Source organism: Orussus abietinus, unplaced genomic scaffold (genome assembly GCF_000612105.2).
Source record: "Orussus abietinus isolate OABI.00-Male unplaced genomic scaffold, Oabi_2.0 scaffold19, whole genome shotgun sequence".
In the NCBI taxonomy this organism is placed as follows: Eukaryota; Metazoa; Arthropoda; class Insecta; order Hymenoptera; family Orussidae; genus Orussus; species Orussus abietinus.
The window spans coordinates 21,886-40,478 of NW_019395981.1; the positions used below are offsets into that span (position 1 = coordinate 21,886).

The window sequence follows — 18,593 nt, forward strand, 5'->3', positions numbered from 1 at the left end:
TCAGCCATTTTGCATTTTTTTTTCTCGGAATCAATAGCTTTGTTCCGTTTACAATCATGCGGAGTTACTCCGAATATGAACTCATTACACACCCATAAATATATAACATTACTTTACTATAAACCAATGAACTGCTAGCAGTCAACTTCACGTCGGCTGCGAAGATCCGTCATGCTTTGCGCTCTAAGCCCCGCCCCATGTGGAATCATTTGAAAGGGATTGTAACCTCCTACATATGTACATATTCGAACTAGTGGCAAACGTGTTCGTACTTGAATATTCTTCTGAAATGATTTTGCCTGCTGTAAGACGTGCCAAGACCGTCAGGTGAAACTCGTATTTTGAAGTATGTATGTACACATTCTGTCCATGTTCCTTTTTACTTACCATTGTGAAAGGGCGCCATCTCGTAGATACCCATTGAAACTATTGCACATTTAGCATGGATACGCTTGCTATTGCACAGCAGGTTCAGACGTTACCTACTGATTCGAAAACATTCGTTCCTCAGTCCGAAAGTTTATTAGTTCCACGGAAGTTTCGACCGACATTACCTACCGATTCGTAAATTGTTACAATGCCACGCGATATTTAAAATTGCGGAAAGAAAATTCGTATGATCTTCTACTGTGCTTTGAGTAACGCCTTTTTGAGTTTTCTCATATAGTTTGTGTGCAGAGTAACGGAGTCACCTTAAATTGGATCTGGTAAATGCCATCATTAGTCAGCTGAGTACGAACCGTACGGTGCTGCCTTCGGTACGCTACGGTGAAACGGTAAATTACAAGCAGCAGTCCATTGACCCGAAAGATGTTAAGTCAGGTAATAAAATGCAATAGAGTAGAAGAATTTTCTAATATCCTCACTCTGATCCTCTTTCCTATCAAAGCCGGCTTATCGAATGAATGTTTTGGACAGGAATACGATCCGGTAGACTTTCATTTTCGTTAAATCACGTTATTCGTTACAGGAGGGACAAATGTCCGAAATTGGACGACGCTTTCAAATGAAACATCGCAGAAAAACATAGAAAAATTTTCCTTTGCGTACAACTGTAGACTGATTGGACCAATTTAAACATGCCCAATAAGTTTACGAATGCGTGGCCATCTGTGCTACACTAATTGATTTCTCTTCAAACCTTTCTTCCAATCAGCTAATCTGAGTGAGTCCTAAAAAAAGATAAAGGCGGAAAGTGTTCCACTGAATTAATAAATGAATTCGTAGGACAAGACATAGGAGACAGTAGAACGGAATGGATCCTCCGGAAACAAGTTGAACAGAGAGAGAGAAAGGTAATTTTTTAACGGCAGATTTTGTCGAAAATTTTGGAGCAACGAAGCCTTCTCTTCATTTCGAGTGATCACATTTGGTCGGTCGCGTTCCGCTCTGCGACGCGACAATCGCATTCTTTCCGTATCATTGTTACGTTCGCCGTACCGTAACGAGCATGATTTAAGTGCCGCTCATTAACTCGTTAATTTCCATAACGCGACAGACACCGAGAGGATTGTAAGGTGATCGTTTCCCGAGCGTGGACACCCTTGTCGTCGAGACGAGGAAGCCTTTCGATTCGGAAAGAGGAGAGGGCAGTATCCTGTCCGAGGAGCCAGATGGAAAGGAAGCAATGTCGGGAGCTGGCGAACGGCCAGTGAGCTTGCCATTGAATCTGGATGGCCGAAAATAAGTGGCTGCTCGTAAGACAAGAACAGTAGGCATGGGTTCGACTGCCTCTCCTGTCCTTCTGTGTAGATTCATGCCAAGAACGTATACCATAGGAATACTTGTCCGACTCGCCGCTTAATGAGAGCCATGGTGTACCGATTGTTCGTTTTACAGGCTCATTACGAGTCACGGAAAATGAGAACCGAGTGTTCCACTGTCGCTGGAATGAAGCAAGGAGGAGTGTTGTACCTTCGGAACCGTAACCTTAGACGCTGTTTGGGATTCGCCTCGCTATCTAATAACATGCAACGATAAGGACTACCGCGAGCCCACCGAACGTCACGAGGAACTATTAGAGGTGAATTCATACATATTTCCTGACTAATTAAAAGGACATCCGAATCTTTTACGTGTTTCCGCCCTGTTTCGCTCGATGCTCAGGAAATGCACAGGATGTGCGTAATTGGAATAGGTTTTTTGGAAAGTCAGGTGGAAAGTAGGCGGGAATCGTTGCACGGTGGTCGTCTCGCGACGTATTAATAGACAAACGGATGGAAAAGAGGATCGCGGAACCGTTTGATCATCCGCTGGCCATTTGCCTAACTTTTCATGGGTGTTCATCCTCCACGGCTGGCTTGCTTGACGTCAATCTCGTAACCGCCTTGCCGGCAGATTAAATATATATATATACGCGACCCGGAAAAGCAGTCAATGTTAGGTAATTAAAGTTTTATCGTGATTGTTCGCGCTAGCAGGTTGCCAGCCCTTCCTATTGTGCTATTATGGTACGCGCACCAGACTCCTAAATCTTCCCGTCGTTGCCAAACATCTTCGAACGAGGAACACAACTTTACGGGGCACTCTGGGGCAAAACCTGCAGTTCTTCGGTCTCGGTGATAACTTATTCCTTATCGAGAAATTTTACGGAACCTTAACCTGGGAAGAGCGCCATTACGCATTACCTTAGATAAACTCTCTTCGACCGGGCCTCGAGGTAAATCCTGTCTTCAAGTCGATTGCAGCATCCAGTGGGGGACCGAGTTATTAAATACAGGGCAGAAGGAAATTATTCGTTCACCGTACAAAACGCACATCAAGTTAGAGCATAACGAGGTAAATTCATGAAAACTGCATCGCTTTCCGAATTCGACTCTCGAATTACGTTCCGGGTCCTGGCATCGAGCACACTTGTAGTTGATCCCAAATCGATCGGACGGTGCACCGTTGACGACTCTAAATCCACCTTACTATTCGCTTATAAATAAATCGCCTCCACTTTTGTTTGCAGTGAGACGCACCCAAAGCCACATTTTCTCGTAACTGGGACGCGACTTCGAGGCGATCGATCGTACCGAGGAGTGTTCTATCATTCGTCACGTCAACTTGACTCGCAGACTCCCTTCCCAATGAGAATCAATCGTCCAGATCATCCAAAACGTTAAGTGACAAAGAAAGCCCCCAGAGTCCCTCCTCGTAACGCTTACCTTTCCATTTTTCTCTTCGTAGGTAGATCCATCGGCAGTGATTTAGTAGGCTCAATTGCGGGATTACAGGAAATCGTTGTCAACTCTACAGATCGAGTTATCCGATGCTTATCCATGGGTATACGTGACGTACATCTATATCGAATCCCTTTTCGGACTTCGGGCAGACTTCTTTCGGGATGGGAATAAAAGTGAGGCGGCGTGTCAACTGTCATAAGCAGCGTTTATTCGTTTCTTAATCAAGTCGGAGCGGTTTTAAAAAATCAGATACTCATGTCTCTGTGACTCGTAGCGAAAAACGTTACAGTAAGGAGGAGGGGGGGGGGGTACATATACACATATCTCGTACTTCCTAATCTTCGGTCCTCCGCTCATACGCGCGCCTTACCTAGGTGTCATTCGTCTCGGTGGCTCTCCGACGAGAGGGGGCTCGTAAAAATCAAAAAGGGTCGCCTCGACGTCATCGAGACGGTCGTCCCGACGACCTTGTGAAAACGTCAAACTGCGCTAACATCTCTGACGTCGTTTAATCGGCAGTCATCACTCGCCACGTGTCTTGATTCTTTTTCTCGTCTCGTCTTCTCTCCTCCTCCCACCTTCGAAACTCGCTCTTTTTTTTCTCTCTCTCTTTTTTCCGCTTTCGCACGCGATACACGTAAATATTTATAGTAGTATTGTATGTACGAGTAAGAGATCAAACTTTGCATTGTCACTTAAATGAAACTCGTAATTCTAACTTACCGCGTAAAAATGATATACGTAAGAGAGGGTGGCGGTGCGTTTGCGCGCGCTTTTTCCTTTTCTTTTTTTCCTTCCACCTCATTTCTTTTTATCCGCTCGAGTTTTCTCTTACGCTCGTACCTTCGCTCGGGATTTCGCGTCTTCGAGTAAAACCCATGTGTCGCGGTACAACGTTTATTTCTCTAAGTCCGCCAGATCTCCGCCTAAGCGAGCCTTCGTATTCGCGACGTCTCATCCATCTCACTTAGGATGGTTCTGGGCTTCCTTGAATGTATCTTCTAAAATGACTGTGGAAACGAACGATCACCACGTAGAGTGAAATTTCGGAAAACTATAATTACGCTGAGCCCTAACGGACCGGCCCGAGTCCAGGACCGAACTAACACGATATGTAAAATCATGCACATGCGATCGTATTACCCCGTGTCGAAATTTCATGATTAAATTCCGAGGGCGCGTTACGCTGTCGTTTGTCGATGCAATTGACACGGTTTGGTGTACACATACATCCGGTTCTTACAACGCGGTGCGAGGGTCACGTTCTGTCCTTCGTGTTCAATTTCAATTAGCGTCCGTCGCGTTATCTTTTACGATTCCTTGATGAGTTACTTTAAATGGAACCCCCGAATAAACGGACCGAGACACGAGGGGTGTACTTTATTAGAGTGTCGGCGAAGCCACGAAAAATCACAAGGGATGAGACCGTGTAGTATCAATCGATACGATATGTACAACGACCGCGTTGGTCTCACAAAAGGGGATTATTAATAACATTCCCAGCCTTAGTAGTTATTCGATCGCACCGCTCTACTGGCTACATACGTATATCTTCGAATGGGACGGATCGTACGAATGCGCCTAATTGATCCTATCCTACGGAACACTAATTTTGTAGGTCTAGGGTAATTCCCAAGGCAGGTCGATTCGCTGCGAAGGCGGAGATCTGGGTACGGTACAGTGTACAGAGATTTAGAAGATCACTCGTGAAAAAGTGCGCGTCGAGGACAGTTTCTTCTCTCCGCTCGATCGGATTTTATCAAAATGCTTTCACGTGTGGTCAGCTTTACAATGGTTTCGAATTTGCGCCGGATTAGGTGGTACGTGTTCCACCTGTCGATATTCGGTATGTTCGGCTTGAGCGCAAACGACACGTTAGCGAGTGCACCAAGCAAAGGCGGCAAGGTAAATGCCTATCGTCGCAAGACCGTTACTTGCGATTTCCACGGAAGATGTAGGCGCGGGCAACTGCCTCGCCGAGACCTCGGCGAAATGCAAAGTTGCTCGAAAATGCAACCGGGGGCAGTGAGTTTCGCGAAGGCGATGACCGTAGGACGATTGTCGCCTTTTGTCACGGCGGTGAGATTTCAAAGGAAACAGGCGACGGTGCCGAGGGTTAAATAAACTCTTAAAAGACGGACTAGCGTTAGAGCCGGAGCGGACAGTGTAACATATAGGGGGAAAAGGGGTGCGTCGATCGTGGACCGATCGCGAATCACAGGTGGGACCGAACCTGCCAAAACGGGGAATCTCCCCCTGAATCGTCGCAGGGAAAAAAAAAAGCAGAGATCTCTTTGCGCGATCACCTTTGCGAGTCTTACATTAGGAACAAAGTGAGCATCACGATTCGATTAGTTCTATCGGCCTCTTCCTGCGAAGCGGGGACGTGCGCTCGAACGGAAATAAATATGCAATTTGAAGAACCTTTCCGAGTTGTCCCAACCGAGGGGTTTTATTTTCTGACTAGCTTGACGGACAGCTACTGCCATCTTCCTCCTGTCAATCGGTACCAATTGAATGACGCTTGAGAATTTATATTGACCAATATTTATAGCATGCTTTTGACTAAATCGCTACGTAATAGTTGTATGAGCAAACTACAGATTGCACCTTCCCACGTGGACACGAAGTTCCGCAACGAGGCCGAAGTACGGGATACGAAAATTTAGGATAAAAATTTAGGTGAAAAAATCACCGTGTCCCCACTTTGCAGGCAGATTCACATAATTTAACGGAGAAAAAAAAATCTCTACTAGGTACACGTTAAAGTCTTTGTTTTCAAATATCACTGATATTAAAACGTCCGAGGGTCATGTACAATTACTGTGCAATTATGCTCAATTCTTTCCGCGCCTTCGACGGAGCGCAAGAGATGGCCGCGCGAGATTCTCTCGGGATAATCTCGCGCTATCGCTCGATTGCTCCATAAATCCTTTATAAAAGTGTCCACGAAGTGTACGCGTACTCCCATCCGACTACGCGATCGCTCGTTCGCGAGTCATTCGTAATTTGATTAAAACGAAGTGCGGCGGAATCATTAATTAAATTAAAATCTGCCCATCCCCGCCGAGCGCGTCGGAGTTTGAATACGAAATCGATTCAGAATTACATTGGAAATAATGTGCGCTCGTCTCTGCGTGTTTTCCCTCTTTCTCCGGGAATCCGGGGTCGGCGTCCGACCCGCGGGGGTAGCTGTCAAAATCAGCTGATCCAGGGTAACGTTTCCCCGCTTCGACAGAGCCGGCTGGGTCACGAGGCTACTCGATCGACGATTATTACGAGCGGTGTACGTCGGACCTTCAAGGACGCGAAATCCGACATAATCCTTACGTTAACGCGCAACGGTAAGACGTAGAACGAGAGTGGAGGCGCTGGACGGGTCGTCGTTTATTTCTTTCCTTTTTTTTTTCCCTCTCATTAGTCGCTCGATCGAGAATATTAAATGCGTCGTCCTCGTCGCTAACGATGGATTACCCTACGATCTACCCAGAATTTATCGTCTCCTATACATAATCATTAACCGCTTACCTAAGTCGTTTAATTCCAATTACGATTAAGTAGACTGTAAACGTCATCGTCCTCATCCTCGCCGTTCTCGTCGTTCGCCGTCGCGATTATCATCTACTGTTTTACCAATATTATTAGTGTCTCGCAGGACTCTCGCGATTCGCCCCCCGAGAGTGCAAGAATTCGTGCACACGCGTGTATACAAACCGAGTACGACAAGGTACTTATACAGTGACTCGAGTCCTTTTTTTCGTCGTGCATCGCCCCTGGATTAATCCCTCTTCCCCATCGAATCGCCCCCAAATGCGCCCGTTTCCAGCTTTGTCGTCGTTTAGTCGGTTAAATTTCCGTCGTTTGATCGCAATCCCAGTTTGAGGATGGTTTGTGCAAATGCTCGTCCAACGAGTCATGCAGGACGAGATGTATCTGCAACGCTTTAGCTACGTGTTACGACCGATCGCAGATCGGATGAGCTGCTTCGATTTTCAATTTTTTTTCCCTGCAGGGGATAACCAGATTTTCGTTTTCCATTCGCGAAGGAAAATCCGAGGGCGTGACACGAGTCCGCGGAAAGAAGGCTGAGTCACTTTATAACGAATCCGCCGTGTTTACATTTGTGACTTACCCTTAATTTACGAAATAGTTTATTATACAAACGCTTACGCATATACACATAGAAACGTAATACAGTCTCTGATCAGTTCAATTGTGTGTTTGTTTTCTCTCAATGGCTCACCTCGGGCGTGAGTTGGCTTTTTATTAAACTACTTAGATTACGCCTAACTTACTCCTGACCTTCCGTCAGTTACATCCTTCATTTCATTACCTTCCTTTTACGGCGCTGATTACCCCGCTAAATGAAAAATCCCTTTTCGTCTGCCAACGTCATTTCGACAGTGCCGACCTTGGCGTTGAATTTCCGCGCTCTCGTTGACGCCCTGCTTAATGAATCGGTATATTTCGTCGGTGGTGGTGGAAATCGATGAGAGAGAGAAAAAATGAAGAAGAGAGGAGGTAAAAAGAGGTCTACGAGGCGAAGGACGCCGCGCTGGAATCGGGTGAAGGAGTAAAATTAATAAAAACCAGATTTCGTGGAGAAGTCGCTCCGAATCTAATACCCGAGACCCGGTCGAGTGAAATCGATTGACATTCCGTATCGGGATCCCGGGATACTTTTAAAATCGATAAAAGTCTCCTCGATTTACATTCTTCCTCGTTTCATTTCCACCGCGAGGAGGGCCGGAGAAGTCTCGGCGAGATCTCTCCGGCGCTCGGTGAATTTTCATCCGGGACGATTGTTCCGCGGCCAGACCGCGAGGAATCCGCGAAATGATACCATCGACACATGACAGATTATCCTGCACTCGAAGCTGAATTACGAGGGCCGCGATCCGGAAAGAGCGTGCAATTTCTCTCACGGTGTACCGCGCGGGAAGCGCTAATAACATCGGTCGATGTATAAAAAGATGACGGTAGAAAAGGTCCACGAGGGTGTAGGACTTTCTCCGGAAATCGAGGAAACGAGTGAAACTAATAAACCGCGAGAATTTTTGCGATAAGTCGTCTCAAGCCCGACACTCGAGACCCGTTCGAACGAAATCGATTAGCGCGTCCTATCGAGACCTCGCGGTAATTAAAACCGATGCATGTCCCTTCGATCGTATCGCTCTTTCCCAATTCCATTTCCGCATTTCGCCGCGAGTTCGGCGGGATCCGAATCGCCGGAGTATCGCGATTCGGGGAGGTCGTGCGTCGCCTCTTTAACCGTATAGACTATCGAGTCGGCGTGTATCGGCAGTGGTGGTGGAAACTATGGGGAGCAGGCCTGCGAGACGACATCGAGACTCGATAAAATCCGAGGAACGAGAAAACAAGTTAAATCAAAGGCCAGGTCCCTGCGAGGGTCTCTTCGAGTCCAACAATCGTTGGAATAAAGTCGATACATCCCCGCGTCTCGCCAAAGGTACCAAAAAACCGATCGGCAGGTCCCGTCGCCTTTCTCCTCTCGATAGCTTATCATCGCTCTCGTCGCCTCATCCGAGGCCGGATCGCCGAAATTTCCGCAAAAAGGTTTCTCGCCGACTTCGTTAGAGCTCCATCGCCGAGCGGCGTACGACGAAGTCGTAAGCGCGGCTTCAAGGATTTCTAACGAATTAAAAATAGTCATAACGAAACCCGTCTCGTCTCGTGTACTTCATATTACGTAGTTAGTCTCGCGCTATATAACGCTGTCTTCCTGTCCGAGTCGCTTAATGTCGATCGCGTGACCACGGGACGATGTATACCGTCCCTCGCGATTTTTGGCGACCGTCTGATGTGAATACCAGAATGACCGGCAGGGTAGCGCACGTCACATGCATATCACGCGTACCATTGTCTAATTACTTTTTGGCGAGCGTCCGGTATGGGCACCTAAGTGCATCGCAATCACGGTGCATGACTCGCGTGTAACTTTTAAATGCGCTTCGGTACATGGACCGAACGACCGCCAAAGAGGGTGTAAGGGTTCCTCCCAGAGGAATTCGGGTACAATTAAAGCTTAATTCGAATTAATCGCTCGACAAAGTCCTAACGAGATCGGGGAGAAATCGCATTTGGAAACGTGCACGCGAGCTTTCCTCGTTATTCCTACTTGATTTAGCATTTCCTAACCGGGGTGCGTAGGTGAGCTTCAGGTATGTCGTTTCTCACCTACGCACGTCCTATTCGTCTCGTCGATGCGAAATCGCGTCCTAGCAAGACCCCACCGGCGTTTAGGTCGTATCCCAATCTTCTCTGGCGTGGATGGATTCCGGGAATTTCGACGTCCGTTCTCGCGAACAATTTAAATATCGAATATCATCGGACGGTCAACAGCCGCGCGAAATTAAGAGGAAACGACTCGAGCGTCGCTCTTATTGCTTCGTGTCCCGGTGAACGTGTCACCGAGGAGATCGTTGTCCAGCGAGTCCGATTTAAAAAGAAGGCGAGCAAGTATCGCGACCGATCGCTAGTGCTCGCTCCCCGGTGAATTTTCAGTCTCAGGGATTAAAATCGAGGAAACCCGTTAAAGTTGGCTCTATCACAAGTTCATCCTTAATCGTGATGCATCGCTTCCGTGATCGCCCCGCGCGAGGCGGGAGTGAAATAAATACACGTTCCCTTCCGACTTGTAAGCGCGGGGACACTAAAAACGAGAGAGAGAAAATGAAATTAAAAAAAAAAAATAAAAAAAAAATAAAATCACCCGGCCGAAGCTCGGAACGCTCCGCAAACGAATCCACCCCCTGGACGCAACCGTTCGTCCCCTCAAATCCAAAGTGCTCGCCTACGAAGTCGCAAAATATTTCCTAACTCTTCCTCCACGTAACAGTAAATACGATGAGATCAACCACGGGCGTACGGACGGGGGAAAGGGTATTCGAAGGCGCTCGTCCAGGCGATAAAAGCACCCTCCCCGGCCCTCCCAGAGGGTAGGTTAAAAAAAGGGACCGTCGAAAGTATTGGAACACGACCACTCGATCCTAACCAAAGGTCCCGGGTCCCGAGTCGTCCGTCTCGGGTTAGACGCGTACCCACGTTAAGCCTAGAGCTATCACTATTATGTCGGCACCGTAGTAGAAAAGCACTGTACGAGTCTAGGACGAGTTTCTCTGGGCGCGACCATCCGACGATGGGCAACGGCGGCCGATCGATGCTCCGCTAAATTAAATTTAACAGTAGTACAACCATAGAAAAAACGCCCGCCTCCGTTTAGTAGCGACATTAGGTGTGGGTACATATACGTATATATATAAATATACGTACGTACAAATACATATACCCCCGCCTCTCCGCGGGTAGATCAGATCTTAGACCGGTCGCGCATCCGCAACTTATCGACGAGCCGTCAGGGTACGTATCGATGATCGCCCTCGTCTCGACACTACAATGAATTCGGGCGTGGCGGCTGTCAGGTGCGGTCGATTTTTCTTCCCGCGTCGCACAGTGGCCACTCCCGTGTATGAACACATCGAGGGTGTACACGGGTTACCGGGGCGCCGAGGGGAAGGAGGGGGGAAATCGGAGAAAAAGCAGAAACGGGAGGAGGAAAGATCGGCGTCGTCGATCGTGACACGATCCGCGATCTAGGACTCGTACAACGATTCCCCGTCTCACCTCTCGCCCGTGAAACTCCGTTCGCTCGTGCGAGTTCCGTACTACGCGTTCGTCCGATAATTCACTATGCCGTAACTAAGCGCAAACCTTAACTTCATTTACATACGCTAGACGTTTTACACTCTCCTCGATTAGCCGGCGTACAAGCCGAAGACGCGCGCGTGTCCGCCGAGAGCGTGTGGCCGCGCACGCGCGGGCACGCACGCCTATCCTATACACCTGCGCAACGTATATGTACAATTTCTCGCATTTTACCTATGTTCATCAATATAAACCACGATAAATCTACATTCCATATCACAAGACATCCTGTTCCGTATCACGATTGAACTATTTTTGTTAATCAGTTCCTCCGTCTGCGCATATCGTTCTCGGTGTCCCCATGTTTTTCTTTTTCCTTTCTTTTCCTTTTTAATTCCTCTTCGCATCGTTCCTTGCGTCCGTGTCTCGCCGAGCCCGGGCGAGTGTTCCGCTTACGTTTAACTCGCACGTTCGGCTCCGTTTTCCGTGATTTCTCTTTACGCCCGTCGACGTTGCATTTCTCGCGGCGTCCGTTCTGCTCGATCGCAAAGATGCGTTCGCCCCCCCTTCCCTTCCCTACCCCGGTCTTTCGGTTTTGCAATCCTTTTGCAATCCTTATACCCCTTTCTTTGCGCCCGCTCTCTGCTGCTTCTTTTAACGTCTCTCTCTCTCTCTCTCGCCCTTCTTGCTCTCTTTCTCGCCTCACCTATGACGACACTAGGCCTTTTTCTGTCTGGTCGCTTTGCTCGCTTAGAGTCGCCTAAAATTAGATCGTTTTCGAGTACTATTCACGGTTAGAAGACCGCATCCCGATCCGCCGACGACGGCGATTTCCGTCTTTCGTTTGGTACCGGATTTGTCGACTATTAGACATGTCGTTATTGCCAAATTATCCACGGACACGTGTCTCGTGCGTGGAGAATATAGACGCACCTTCGGTGGGATCTATAAAGGATTGCCGATACTTAGTCTTGTCATTATTGCCAAATTATCTCTAACCGTGGATCTGGTTGCGTGGAGATTATATCGAGATACTGCGGACGGATCTATAAAAGATGAAGAGCTGGGGTACCGAATGTCCGATCCAATCCGTTTTGATCTTTCATCCGACCGGTCGAACGTGACGTGGAAAACTTCATCTCGGGTCGACATGGACCACGTCGCGAGATTTAATTCATTACGGCAGCTGCGGCTGCAGCCATGGAAATAAAAGCAGACCCACGCATCGATCCGCGCAGAGCGTATCACGTTGAAATGGCACGTTTAGCATGTGTTTCCTCTAATTTGATCTGGCATGAATCCAGTGTTGCGTCGAATTAAACTAAGTCCAGACCTGTTCTAAGATTAACTATTTGTACGCACGCCGTGAAGCGGAGTTTCGAACCCGTAACTAGCCAGGATCTTGATACTCGAAAATCGCACTTAACTTCAACGCCAATTTTGGACGAGAAAAGAGCAACGAGGAGAGCTCGTCGTTCCCGGCGCCTGGCCCAAAAATTTCCACACTAAACGCGTTACGCGGTTTCCGCTCCAAATAACGACATCCGGTAAGAAGGTAAATCTCCCTCAACGAGGGTGGCTCCGGAAGGGTCGTGAAAACTTTCCGGAAAACAATGAGCTGCGTCGAAGATGGTCCGCGGAATCTTCTGCAAGCCGTACGAATGGCTTCCCGCAACGAGAGGCCACTTCGCAATTGCGGGTTCCCAAAGGCGTGCAATTTAAATCAACGCCAATTTAATTCAATGCCAGTTCGGCCGCGCAGAAATGTATTCGACCTCAGAGACGTTTGCGAAACGCGCATCGATGACTCCATGGAATATCGGCCGTATTTCCGAGCTAGGTTTTTGAATTAAACATTTCTAACCAAAAGGGGAGAAGCATGCTCGGCGGAGCGAGAATGCATCCATCAGCCATCTTGTTCGCGAAAATCACCGTCGTCGAAGCGACCGCTGCATGCTTCGAAAAATAACCAGGAAGCCCCGAAGACCACCTTCACGGCTCGAGCCCCGGATTGTCCAAACAGTTGACGCACGACAAAGCGATTTCGTTCTCCTTCGGATCTGCATAGCCACTTCCTCGCGAGGCGTGCAGCTACCATCGAAGTGCCCTCGAGGGGTCCACTTCGCATCGCGGTGGCAGTATAATGGGCTGCAAAGGCTCCCGAGTTAGCGACCAGGCAAACACAGAGACGAAGCGAGACGGAGGGGGAGAGAGAGAGATTTAAGAAGCATCGAGGAACGCGAACGCCGCGCGTCTAGGCTCGGCCTCTTCGGGAACAATCACGAGGACCCGATCTTCTTTCGGCCGGAATCGCATCTCCGTCCTCTCGACGTCTCGTCCACAGAGGAGACAAGTAATCCCTGATCGAAACGCGCGATCTCGCGAGGCGCGGTCCTCGAAATCCCTCGCATCGTTTCAAGGACCTCTACGTCGCTCCCAAGAGCCCGAGACGACTCAGCTCCTCGTCTACGAGGAGGCCTCGAGGGGCAGAATTCGTCCGATCGCAGGAATCCGACCGCATCGTTCGTAAATCTCCCATGCAGGACTCCGATCCCGGCCCTAAATTCTGCCTGTACACCTCGCATAGCAGCATCCCAGGACGCGAGCTCGACGCCTCGAGAAGCATCCGTCTTCGTTCCGTCGTCGCGGCCTCTCTTTGCGGAGCGGAGAACGAGTCGCCGCAGGATTCCCACGAGGGCCGCGTAGCGGACGACCGAGCCGCGGCCGCCACCGGGACCGGGCCCAGGGAAGCACCCGGGTCCCGGGTGTCCACGTAGCGGGCCGATCAGCGGCCAAGGACGAGATCAGCGGAGGACGAGTCCGAGCGGCAGGGTCGGCCTCACATGTTGAAAAGGTACTTCCTCGCCTCGTCGTACAGCTCGTCCTTGTACTGGCCGGGCCTGAGCGTGCCGGGTGGGTTCTTGTGGAAGAGGTGCCGCGAATACTGATTCGTCTGGTTGCTCTCGGGCTTCTGGCGGCGCCCACGGAAGACCTCCTGCAGGTCCACCCGGGCGGTCTCCTGGTCTTGGACCAGGTCGCCGACGAGCTCCGAGTGCCGCGAGTGGATGGTGGAGGCCCGATGGTCGATGAGCTGCTTCAGCTTGTTGGTCATCCCGGCGGAGCCTATGGTATTGGTCTTGCTGGAACTCCTGCTCCCGGAGGCGGGGGTCCTGAGCCCCGTCGGCGGAGCCTGGGCCTGCTGCCCGGCAGGCTGGCTCTCGGTCTTCTCTCCAGGCGGCCTGGGCAGTCTCCGCCTGAGCCAGGCGTGCCTGAGCGCCTTGCTCGGCGTCATCCTCTGCTCCGGATCCCACTCCAGGCAGCGCCTTATGAAGTCCAGGAAGAGCGGGTCGTCGCAGCCCATCAGGGCCCTCTTCAGCTCCCTGGAGCCGGGCGGTCCCCGGTGTTTGCCCCGCCTCGAGAGCCCTCCGCTCAGGATCGTCGAGCCGTCCGCCATCGTCGTGGCGGTGCAGTACCTCGGGTTACCCTTCGAGCTGATGAACTGCCACGTCCGCTTGGCCGAGTCCAGCAGCTTCTTTGGCGGCATCCCCAGGAGCTCGATGATGCACGCCAGCTGGTCGGCCTCGTCCTCTCCCGGGAGCAGGGGGAACCCCGTCAGCAGCTCCGCCAGGATACAGCCCAGGCTCCACATGTCGATCGGCATCCCGTATCTCGCGCCCAGGATCACCTCCGGCGCTCGGTAGAACCGACTCTGGATGTACGTGTAGACTCGCTGGCTCTCGTAGCAGCTCGAGCCGAAGTCTATCACCTGCAACACGGAAGAGGAGCCGGAGTTAGTCGGAAACGGGCCTCACGCGACCCGGGAATCGTTAATCGGGAGAGCGACCGCTCTTCCCCTAACGACCCCACACGCCTAATCCCGTTTACACTAGATCTTAGCGACTGCTAAATGTTACAAACTCCTACCGGATGACACCGACGGATCGTTTGCGGCTCTAAACGAGACCGGGGAAAAATCCGAACTTATACGAAGCTTTTCTCCTAACTGGGTGTACCGAATTTGAAAATTTACCTCGTGAATGTGAAGTCCCTGAGAAAGCTCCCGACCTTTGTGAAATTCAGATCCATAATCACGTGTTAAAGTTTTAGACAATTCGGTGCACCCAGTTTGGAGAAGAGTCTCATAGATATCTTGACTTTTTGGTATGTTTGTATCACACTTTCGTATAATTTTAAGAAAGGGAATAAAGTTTGCGCCTTGCCGAGGGCGGTTCCCTGCAAATGGCTCGTAATTATGTTGCCGGATCGAGGCTTCCTCGGCGGAGCGTGCTGGGGAAAAATCGGCGCGTCGGCAGCTCGACGGAATTCCCTCCGTAAGTGGAGGATCATTGTTGCTCCCGAAACGGGCGGGAGGGATTTCTCGGAGGGCCTCGTAACTCGTTCCTGGGGGGAGGCAGCGATCGGTAGCCACCGACAGCCTTTGGGCAAACATTCAAGGCCGACCCTCTCGTCGAACTGCAGGGAGCGCGGTTCCGGCCTGGTCTTTCACACCGGAATAAGGATCGCGCGGCGTAAAGGTCAATGGCGCCGCGTCTCTGCCGGGCTCGTTTAATATTAATAGGTTGCCACCTTGGGACCGATGCTCCTACAGGAATCACGAGAGACCGCGCTTGCCGACTCGCCTCGGAAACCCGAGGGACCGACCCTGTAATCGCGATTTCGCGGACCCAAACGCCGAGTCGATTGTTAAACCACGCGAATATAAATACAGTCTAGGATTCGGGGAAGCCAAGATGTGTACCTACCCTGAAGCCGAATAAAAATCTCCATGTGAGTTTAAATCCTCGATCGTTGAATAGTTTCATAATAAATTGCAGTTAAATTGCACTGTCTCTGCAGTATCGCGCTCGGCATATAAGTTAAAGGAAATTATAATGTAAAGTCAGATTTCAATTCATGTAAAAATGCATCAAGGTAGATATACAGAGTTATGGGCATTTATACGTTTTCTAATTTCTCATTTTCGTCCATTTCATTAGTTGTTCTCTTTTTCTCTTTTTTTCCTTTTACGTGAGGTTTCGGTTAAAGTGCATGGCATATTTCCGCTGATTTCTATGATTAACATTCGCTCGAAGAAGCGAATCATCCTGAGGAAGATCGCAACTTGCGAAGGCGTGACCAGTCGAACGGATACCGTGCTCCACGCCTACGCGAGCCTGTCGACAACTAGTTCAGAGGATATTTTCGAGTATGAAGAGTACCTTTATTTCGAGCGGCCATTCGCGTTACCGAATTTCTGGGGGAGCATCCGGCCTGCACAATGCCATTAATATTAATGTCGGGGAGAGTTGGAGAACCAGAAGCCTCGTTGAAGGTTCAACTTCAATGATAAGAGTCCACGAATTAACGAGCTAGTTCCCCTAAATTCATGAGTGGAACTAATGTTGATCTCGATGGTAAAGATTAAAAAAAAAAAAGAAAAAAATTAGAAAATTCATCGAATCGCCTTTACTTCGGTCGATCTGTACCCGGTCAGACCGGACATCGGCTTTTAAAGAGCGACTCGGAGATCGATTATCGCGGTTGAATTTATGAAATATAAAACCGGCGGATAGCGTCATAGCAGCCCTACTGATCTAGCGTATCTCCGCCCAGAAACCCGGTTTTTAAAGTGGGTTAAATGCGGGGGAAATTAATGACGAGCCCGTGATTCGGGGCGGCCGATTCATGCCCCGTCATTACCGATCGATACATCGTATACGTGCGAAGCCGGCGGGCGGAGGTGTGATTAAAACTTGAGCCATCGGTCGAAACGCCATCAAGCTATCAAAGCACTGCTCGAAACGGTGCTTTATCCAACTCCGGCGACGGTCGATGTATGATGGATTTCGCGAACGACTCGGGAATATCGTCAATAACAATGGCCGCCACAGAGGGCCGCTTCGTTGCACTCCGGGACGACTGCGGGACAATAATTAAGACCGATCTACCCGGGACGAGGGGAGCAAATTTCCATACTCTGGATTTTTCCCCCGAACGAGGAATTAAATGTAAATATCAATGAAATAAAGAAAACAAAAAAATCATCACGAAGGAATCAACTGCAAAAGTTCCTCGGTGAAATTATAGTTTTACTTTGAACCGGGGTGGTTTAAGTGCCCGAACATTGTTCAGATCCTATTTCATATTTAAATCCTACTTTCGACCTTGTAAGTCTTTAGACCTACGAACACATAAAATGGAAATATGTGCCATTTTAAAGATCTAAAGTAGGACTTCGATAGAAGTTCCCCTTCTTTATGCCATCTCAAAATTCATTGAAGGTCTACAATTAGAGGTTCTAAGTAGGGTGAGGATTTCGACTCGGGAGAAATGACCGATCTCGTCAAAACCCATTTAAGGCCTACAATTAAAGTTTCTAAGTAGGTTCGAAATCTCGACTCGAGGAGGTGGCGGAACGGCCGTTCGACCGAAGTCCGTCCGAGCTCCCTGGGAACGATCTCCTCGGTTCGAGAATAGCTTAGGAGATCCGCGGGACTCTAATTTAGAAATTAGAGGACCTAACGCGCCTCCTTCGAGGCACCTCGCAAAACGAGAAACGAGGCGGAAGAGGGGACCGGTTCGCGTACCTCCTAATTGGAGCACTTCGCCGGTTCGCTCGCGACGTAACAGGTGGGGACCCCTGTACGTATTTACGTGCGCCTAAGTGTAGGTGGACGTGCACTTACGGATGCACCCACGTATATCCAGGTGTACACGCGCGCAGTCACCACTTACCCAGCCAAGGGTTAAGAAGAGAAGGCTAGGAGAAAATCTCCGACTCGAGGGGCCTCCTCGAGGACGTTCCAGCGGGCTAACGAGTTCGTCTTTTGAGAATCGGTTAAGGAGCCACGGCAAAATGCTGAGGACGGGATGCCGAAGACGACCAAGAAGAGGCGGCCAAAGGGTTGCCAAGCCGCCGAGATCGATATCGGCAAATTAGGAAATGCGACTGCCAACCCGCCGAGCAATGACGGTCATTATAAAATCTACGGTAATTCCGATTACCATAAAAGACGCGCCTCGAGCCTCCGTATTTGATGGTCCCTTCTGGAGGATCGAAAGCAACGTCGGTTCGCGCCCGACGAGCGGGGCGAAAAGAGGGACGAATCTTCGTCCTCTTCAATTCCCTCCCACGCAGCCCTATCGTGAATGAGTCGGTTTACGTCACAAAGTACTTGGTACTCGCTACTAAATCGGTTCGGGCGAAACGCTTATCCATTCAGCGTTGACACCGACGCGCACTATTTTTACACGCGTCGTAAATCGCGGCTCTTTTTATACACAACGATATTATAGGCGTCGCGTGATTCATCGCTGTAAGAGACACCGGGACGGTCTCGACACTCTCTTTCTCTCTGTCTTTCTGCAATTGTCCCTCTTCTCGAGCGATGAGTCGCGATTATTGCCCACCGCGTTGGCCGGTAGAAAAATCGTCGCCCACGAATTTCTAACTTCCGACTGCCTTTTTTTCATTGTCCTTCTTCTCAAGCATTGCGTCGTGATCGTCGTTCGTAACATTGACCAGCGATCGGTAGAAAAATCGTCGCTCATGACATTTTCCTGAACTTTCGTCTGGTCGGTGAAAAATTTGCAATCTTTCCTCTTATCGAGCATTGCGTCGCAATCGATATCCATCGCGTTACCTGGCAGAAGGGGGTAGAAAAATTGTCGCCCACGAATTTGTAGCCTTCTGGCCGACAAAGATTTCCCTAAGAAAATTCGTGGACTCCACTTAGCTCTCTCGGGGACGTTAATAAAATC

General features: G+C 49.6%; 1 protein-coding gene across 1 annotated transcript in view; it reads right to left on the minus strand.

The window, feature by feature from the left end:
- Nucleotides 1-3,353: 3,353 nt before the first annotated feature.
- LOC105699784 (dual specificity tyrosine-phosphorylation-regulated kinase 2) overlaps nt 3,354-18,593 on the minus strand; it is a 28,256-nt gene continuing 13,016 nt past the window's right edge. Inside the window, exon 2 of the mRNA XM_012425075.1 lies at nt 3,354-14,598. Coding sequence (XP_012280498.1) covers nt 13,672-14,598 — 927 coding nt within the window. The 3' untranslated portion in view covers nt 3,354-13,671. The remainder of the gene's footprint in view (nt 14,599-18,593) is intronic.